This window comes from Strigops habroptila, unplaced genomic scaffold, assembly GCF_004027225.2.
Source record: "Strigops habroptila isolate Jane unplaced genomic scaffold, bStrHab1.2.pri NW_022045614.1_ctg1, whole genome shotgun sequence".
In the NCBI taxonomy this organism is placed as follows: Eukaryota; Metazoa; Chordata; class Aves; order Psittaciformes; family Psittacidae; genus Strigops; species Strigops habroptila.
The window spans coordinates 13694-22138 of record NW_022651092.1 but is presented as its reverse complement, the minus strand read 5'-3'; the positions used below and the strand labels follow the sequence as shown (position 1 = coordinate 22138).

The 8445-nt window shown below is 59.4% G+C and overlaps 1 protein-coding gene across 1 annotated transcript in view; it reads right to left on the bottom strand.

Annotated features, from left to right (window-relative positions):
- The window catches only part of LOC115603154 (immunoglobulin-like domain-containing receptor 2), a 4182-nt gene extending 605 nt beyond the window's left edge, over positions 1-3577 (bottom strand). The window contains exons 1-2 of the mRNA XM_030474832.1: positions 3544-3577; positions 782-1093 (exon numbers count right to left, since the gene is read on the bottom strand). Of these exons, the coding sequence (XP_030330692.1) occupies positions 782-1093; positions 3544-3577 (346 nt within the window). The remainder of the gene's footprint in view (positions 1-781; positions 1094-3543) is intronic.
- Positions 3578-8445: the final 4868 nt, after the last annotated feature.

Genomic DNA, 8445 nt, shown 5'->3' with positions numbered 1-8445 from the left:
CCNCAAATACCCCCTAAATCCCCCCCAAATCCCCCCACCAACCCCAAAAACCCCCCAAATCCCCCCCAATGACCCCCCCACTCTCCCCCCAACCCCTTGTGCCCCCCAAACACCCCCCAAATCCCCCCAATCTCCCCCCCACCAACCCCAAATCCCCCCAAATCCCCCCAATCCCCCCCACCAACCCCAAACACCCCCCAAATCCCCCGTAAATCCCCCCCAATCCCCCCCACCAACCCCAAACACCCCCCAAATCCCCCCTAAATCCCCCCCAAATTCCCCCAATCCCCCCCACCAACCCCAAACACCCCCCAAATCCCCCCAAATCCCCCCAAATCCCCCCCACCAACCCCAAATCCCCCCCCAAATCCCCCCCAATCTCCCCCCCACCAACCCCAAACACCCCCCAAATCCCCCCCAAATCCCCCCAAATCCCCCCACCAACCCCAAATCCCCCCAATCTCCCCCCCACCAACCCCAAACACCCCCCAAATCCCCCGTAAATCCCCCCAATCCCCCCACCAACCCCAAATCCCCCCCAAATCCCCCTAAATCCCCCCAAATTCCCCCAATCTCCCCCCCACCAACCCCAAATCCCCCCCAAATCCCCCCAAATCCCCCCAAATCCCCCCCACCAACCCCAAATCCCCCCCAAATCCCCCCCAATCTCCCCCCCACCAACCCCAAACACCCCCCAAATCCCCCCTAAATCCCCCCCAAATCCCCCCCAAATCCCCCCCCATCCACTCTTCTGCCCCCCAAGCGCCCCCCAAGCGCGCACCTCCCACGATGGTCACCCCTCTCCCCCTATAGAAGTCCCCGACGGTGACGGCGCTGCCCTGTTTGGTGGCCACGATGCGGACGGTGCGAGCCCCGCCGGGGCAGGACAAGGCGGCGGCGGCCCCGGCGGCGGCCCCCCCCTGCGGCGCCGCGATGGTCTCGCCCGAGGCGCAGGGAGCCAGGAACTTCCAAGTCACCACCGGGGGGGGCTCCGGAGCCGCCGTCTCGTAGCGGCAGCGCAGCAGCACCCGCTGGAACAGCAGCGCCACCGTGCGGCCGTCCGGCACCCACACCTCCAGCGCCGCCGCCGGGCCTGGGGGGACATTGGCACCCATTGACACCCATTGACACCCATTGGGAGCCATTGGGAGCCATTGGGAGCCATTGATAGTCATTGGGAGCCATTGGGAGCCATTGGGAGCCATTGGGAGCCATTGATAGTCATTGGGAGCCATTGGGAGCCATTGGGACGCCACCGTGCGGCCGTCCGGCACCCACACCTCCAGCGCCGCCGCCGGGCCTGGGGGACATGGGGAGTCATTGACACCCATTGGGAGCCATTGGGAGCCATTGGGAGCCATTGGGAGTCATTGGGAGCCATTGGGAGTCATCGGTAGCCATTGGCACCCCATTGATAGTCATTGGGACCCATTAGATAGTCATTGGGAGCCATTGGGACCCATTAGATAGTCATTGGGAGCCATTGATAGTCATTGGGAGCCATTAGATAGTCATTGGGAGCCATTGGGAGCCACTAGATAGTCATTGGGACCCCATTGGGAGCCATTAGATAGTCATTGGGAGTCATTGGCAGTCATTAGATAGTCATTGGGAGCCATTGGCAGTCATTAGATAGCCATTGGGAGCCATTGGGAGCCATTGGGGGACATTGGGAACCATTGATAGTCATTGGGAGCCATTAGATAGTCATTGGGACCCGATTGGGAGCCATTAGATAGTCATTGGGAGCCATTGGGAGCCATTGGGGGACATTGGGAATCATTGATAGTCATTGGGAGCCATTAGATAGTCATTGGGAGCCATTGACACCTCATTAGATAGACATTGGGAGCCATTGATAGTCATTGGGAGCCATTGGGACGCCACCGTGCGGCCGTCCGGCACCCACACCTCCAGCGCCGCCGCCGGGCCTGGGGGGACATTGGCACCCATTGACACCCATTGGGAGTAATTGGGAGCCATTGACACCCAATTGGGAGCCATTGGGAGCCATTGATAGTCATTGGGAGCCATTGATAGTCATTGGGAGCCATTAGATAGTCATTGGGAGACATTGAGACCCCATTGGGAGTCATTGGGAGCCATTGGGAGCCATTAGATAGTCATTGGGAGCCATTGGGACCCCATTGGGAGCCATTGGGAGCCATTGGTAGTCATTAGGACCCATTAGATAGTCACTGGGAGCCACTGGGACCCATTGGAACCCATTGGGACCCATTAATATCCCTTTAGAATCCATTGGGACCCATTGGCACCCATTGGAACCCGTTGGAACCCTTATTGGTCACTGGCACCCATTGAAGCCCATTGGCACCCATTGACACCCCATTGAACCCCATTGAACCCCATTGGCACCCATAGGCACCCATTGGCACCCTTAACGACTCCCTTAATTCCCCCCAGAGCCCGATTTACCCCCCCAAGCCCCTTAATTACCCCCCAATTACCCCCACCCCATTAATTACCCCCAATTGCCCCCAACCCCTTAATTATCCCCCACCCCTTAACTGCCCCTTAAACCACTTAATTACCCCATTAATTACCCCCCACCCTATTAATTACCCCAATACCCAATTACCCCCCCAATTACCCCCAACCCCATTAATTACCCCCAGAGCCCTTAATTACCCCCCTCATTCCCCCATTAATACCACCAACCACATTAATTACCCCCCAATTACCCCATCCCCTTAATTACCCCCCCAATTCCCCCCACCCCCTTCCTCACTCCTTAAACCCCTCAATTACCCCCTTCATGACCCCCCCGACCCCTTAATTACCCCCCAGAGCCCTTAATTACCCTCTCATTAGCCCATTAATTACCCCATGCCCCTCGATTACCCCCCAATTACCCCCCAACCCCATTAATTGCCCCTTAAACCACTCATTTACCCCCTTTAATGACCCCCCTGAGCCCTTAATTACCCCCCTCATTACCCCCCAACCCCATTAATTTCCCCCATAGCCCTCAATTACACCCCCAATTACCCCAAACCCCATTAATTACCCCCATCCCCCTCAATTACCCCCCCAAATACCCACCACCCCCTTTAATTACCCCTTAAACCCCTTATTTACCCCCTTACATACCCCCAACCCCATTAATTACCCCCATAACCCTTAATTACCCCCCTCATTACCCCCAACCCCATTAATTACCCCCCCAACCCCATTAATTACCTCCATACCCCTCAATTACCCCCCAATTCCCCCCAACCCCATTAATTACCCCCATAGCCCTTAATTACCCCCTTCATTCCCCCATTAATTACCCCCCACCCCATTAATCACCCCCCAACCCCACTAATTACCCCCACCCCACTAATTCCCCCCCCCAATTACCCCCTATCCCCTTAACTACCCGCCCAATTCCCCGCCCACCCCCTTCCTCACCCCTTAAACCCCTCAATTACCCCCTTCATGACCCCGCCGACCCCTTAATTACCCCCCAGAGCCCTTAATTACCCGCCATAGCCCTTAATTACCCCCCTCATTAGCCCCCATTCCCCTTTATGGCCCCACCGAGCAGCAGCAGCGTGGCCAGGACGGCGGCCATGTTGGACAGGTGTGGGCGGGGCCAGGTGAGCGCAGGCCACGCCCCCTCCCACCTAAGCCACGCCCCTCCCGCCCAAACCACGCCCCCCTCCCTCCTAGGCCTCGCCCCTCCCTAAGCCACGCCCCCTCCCACCGAAGCCACGCCCCTGCCTACCTAAGCCACGCCTCTCCCTGAGCCACGCCCCCTCCCACCTAAGCCACGCCCCCTCCCGGCTCTACCTGGGCGAGACCATTGTGGAGATGGGGGGGGAGGTTGAGGGAATAGAGGGGGGAAAGGGGGATCCATTGAGGCTATGGGGCGCCCATAGGGGGCTATGGGGCACCTGTGGGGTTGGGGGGCACTCGTAGGGGGCTATGGGGTGCCCATAAGTGGGGGGGCAGCCATAGTGTTGGGGGGTGCCCATAGGGATCAATGGGGAACCCGTAAGGGGGGGGCACACATAGGGTTGGGGGGCACCCATAGGGGTCTATGGGGCACCTATGGCGTTGGGGGGCACGTATAGGGGCTATGGGGCACCCATACGGTTGGGAGGCACCCATAAGGGCCTCTGGGGCACCCATAGGGTGGGGGACACCCATAGTGTTGGGGGGCACCCATAGGGATCAACGGGGCACCCATAGTGTTGGGGGGCACCCATAGTGTTGGGGGACACCCATAGGGATCAACGGGGCACCCATAGTGTTGGGGGGCACCCATAGGGATCAATGGGTCACCTATAGGGTTGGGGGATAACCATAGGGTTGGGGGGCACCCGTATTGATCAATGTGGCACCTATGGGGTTGAGGGGCACCCATAGGTTGGGGGGCACCCATAGGGTCTATGGGGCAGCCATAAATGGGGGGGCACCCATAGGGGTCTATAGGTCACCCATAGGTAAGGGGGCATCCATAGTGTTGGAGGGCACCTATAGGGGTCTAAGGGGCACCTATGGGGTTGGGGGCCACCCATAGGGATCTATGGGGCACCATCGTGTTGGGGGGCACCCATAGTTGGTGGAGCACCCATAGGGATCAATGGGGTACCCATAGTGTTGGGGGGCACCCATAGGGGTCTATGGGGAACCCATAGGTGGGGGGGCATCCATAGGGATCAATGGGGCTCCGTAGGGTCTCTGGGACACCCATAGGGGTCTATGCGGCACCCACAGGGTTGGGGGGCACCCATAGGGGTGTATGGGGCACCCTTAGGTGGGGGGGTACCCATAGTGTAGGGGGTCACCCATAGGTTCTATGGGGCACACATAGGTTGGGGAGCACCCATAGGGCTCTATGGGGCACCCATAGGGTCTCTGGGGCACCCATGGGGCTCTATGGGGCACCCATAGGGATCTATGGGGCACCTATGGAGTCTCTGGGGCACCCATAGGGGTCTCTGGGGCACCCATCGGGCTCTATGGGGCACCCATAAGGATCTATGGGGCACCTATGGGGTCTCTGGGGCACCCATAGGGGTCTCCGGGACACCCATCGGGCTCTATGGGGCACCCATAGGGGTCTCTGGGGCACCCATCGGGCTCTATGGGGCACCCAGAGGCTCTGCAGCGCCCCCCCCACACATGGGGGGTCCCATAGGGGGGTCCCCGAGCTCCGGCTGGGACCCAATGACCCCCCTTAACCCCCCCCAATGGTCCCTCCCATTGACCCCCCCTTGGTCCCTCCCCCCCCCGCCCCATATAACCCCCTTTGTGCCCCCCCCCCCCCAGCACCCGGAGCCTCGGACCCACCGCGGTAGGTCTATGGGTCCCTATGGGTGCCCCATTGATCCCTATGGGTGCCCCACTGATCCCTATGGGTGCCCCACTGATCCTTATGGGTGCCCCATTGATCCCCATGGGTGCCCCACTGATCCTTATGGGTGCCCCATTGATCCCTATGGGTGCCCCCCTCGTCTCCATGGGTGCCCCACTGATCCTTATGGGTGCCCCACTGATCCTTATGGGTGCCCCATTGATCCCTATGGGTGCCCCACTGATCCTTATGGGTGCCCCATTGATCCCTATGGGTGCCCCATAGATCCTTATGGGTGCCCCACTGATCCCCATGGGTGCCCCATTCATCCCTATGGGTGCCCCACTGATCCCCATGGGTGCCCCATTGATCCCTATGGGTGCCCTCCCCGTCTCCATGGGTGCCCCATACATCCCTATGGGTGCCCCCCCCTTCCATGAGTGGCCCATAGATCCCCATGGGTGCCCCATTGATCCCCATGGGTGCCCCCTCCCTCTCCATGGGTGCCCCATAGATCTCTTTGGGTGCCCCACTGATCCCTATGGGTGCCCCACTGATCCCCATGGGTGCCCCATTGATCCCTATGGGTGCCCCACTGATCCCTGTGGGTGCCCCCCCCGTCTCCATGGGTGCCCCATAGATCCCTATGGGTGCCCCATTGATCCCTATGGGTGCCCCCCTCCCTCCATGGGTGCCCCATTGATCCCCATGGGTGCCCCATAGACCCCTATGGGTGCCCCCCCCTTCCCCATGGCTGCCCCATAGATCCCTATTGGTGCCCCATTGATCCTATGGGAGCCCCATAGACCCCTATGGGACCCCCCCCACCCCTATGGGTGCCCCTTAACCCTATGGGTCCCCCCAACCTCTATGGGTGCCCCCCCAACCCTATGGGTGCCCCTTAACCCTATGGCTGCCCCATTGATCCCTATGGCACCCCTCAACCCCTACTCAGCCCCATAGACCCCTATGGAGCCCCATAGACCCCTATGGGTGCCCCCCCCCCCCGTGGGTGCCCCCCCCATGCGTGCCCCATTGATCCTTATGGCACCCCTCAACCCCGACGCAGCCCCATAGACCCCTATGGGTGCCCCCCCCACCTATGGGTGCCCCCCTCTATGGGTGCCCCATTGATCCTTATGGCACCCCTCAACCCCGACGCAGCCCCATAGACCCCTATGGAGCCCCATAGACCCCTATGGGACCCCCCCAGCCCTATGGGTGCCCCTAAACCCCTATGGGTGCCCCCCACCACCTATGGGTGCCCCCCTCCATGGGTGCCCCACTGATCCCTATGGGACCCCTCAACCCCTACAGAGCCCCATAGACCCCTACGGAGCCCCATAGACCCCTATGGGTGCCCCATAGACCCCTATGGGTCCTTCCCTCCCCCCCCATTATAACAGCGGTGCCCCAGATGTGCCCCCCCCCTTACGTCCCCCCCGATGACGTCACCACGCCGGCACAAACGGCCCCTTGTGGCCGCGCTGGTGGCACCAGGCGCCGCAGGGACCGACCCCCCCCGAATGGGGGGGCCCATAGACCCCTATGGAGCCCTATAGACCCCTATGGAGCCCTATAGACCCCTATGGAGCCCTATAAAACGCTATGGGTGCACATAGAACACTATGGAGACCCATAGAACGCTATGGAGACCCATAGATAGTATGGTGCCCCATAGATAGTATGAAGCCCCATAGACACCTATGAGTGCACATAGACACTATGGGTGCACATAGGACACTATGGAGCCCTATAGAACCCTATGGAGACCCATAGACGCTATGGGTGCACATAGACACTATGGAGACCCATAGACACCATGGAGACCCACAGAACACTATGGGGATCCATAGGTACTATGGAGCCCCATAGAACGCTATGGAGCCCCATAGATAATATGGAGACCCATAGACCCTATGGAGACCTATAGACATTATGGAGCCCCATAGACCCCTATGGGGCCCCATATACCCCTATGGAGACCCATAGAACGCTATGGAGACCCATAGGCACCTATGGAGACCCATAGATACTATGGAGACCCATAGTCACTGTGGGTGCACATAGATACTATGGATCCCCATAGACTACTATGGAGACCCATAGACCCCTATGCAGCCCTATAGAACACTATAGAGCCCTATAGAACGCTATGGAGGCCTATAGAACGCTATGGAGACCCATAGATACTGTAGAGCCAGAAAGACCGGATATGGAGATCTATAGACACTATGGGGGCACATAGGCACTATGGAGCCCCATAGGTCACTATGGAGACCCATAGATACTGTGGGTGCACATGGATACTATGGGTGACCCATAGACACCTATGGACCCCATAGACAGTATAGAGCCCCATAGACCCCTATGGAGCCCCATAGACACTGTGGGTGCACATAGGTACTATGGGTGACCCATAGGCACTATGGAGCTCCATAGACACCTATGGAACCCCATAGACACTCTGCAGCCCCATAGACCCTTATGGAGCCCCATAGACACTATGGAGCCCCATGGAGCCCCATAGACACTCTGCAGCCCCATAGACCCCTATGGAGCCACATAGACCCCTATGGAGCCCCACAGACACTCTGCAGCCCCATAGACCCCTATGGAGCCCCATAGACACTCTGCAGCCCCATAGACCCCTATGGAGCCCCATAGACACTCTGCAGCCCCATAGACCCCTATGGAGCCCCATAGACCCCTATGGAGCCCCACAGACACTCTGCAGCCCCATAGACCCCTATGGAGCCCCATAGACACTATGGAGCCCCATGGAGCCCCATAGACCCCTATGGAGCCCCATAGACACTATGGAGCCCCATGGAGCCCCATAGACCCCCATGGAGCCCCATAGACACTCTGCAGCCCCATAGACCCCTATGGAGCCCCATAGACCCCCATGGAGCCCCATAGACACTCTGCAGCCCCATAGACCCCTATGGAGCCCCATAGACCCCCATGGAGCCCCATAGACACTCTGCAGCCCATAGACCCCTATGGAGCCCCATAGACCCCCATGGAGCCCCATAGACCCCTATGGAGCCCCATAGACACTATAGAGCCCCATAGACCCCTATGGAGCCCCATAGACCCCCATGGAGCCCCATAGACACTCTGCAGCCCATAGACCC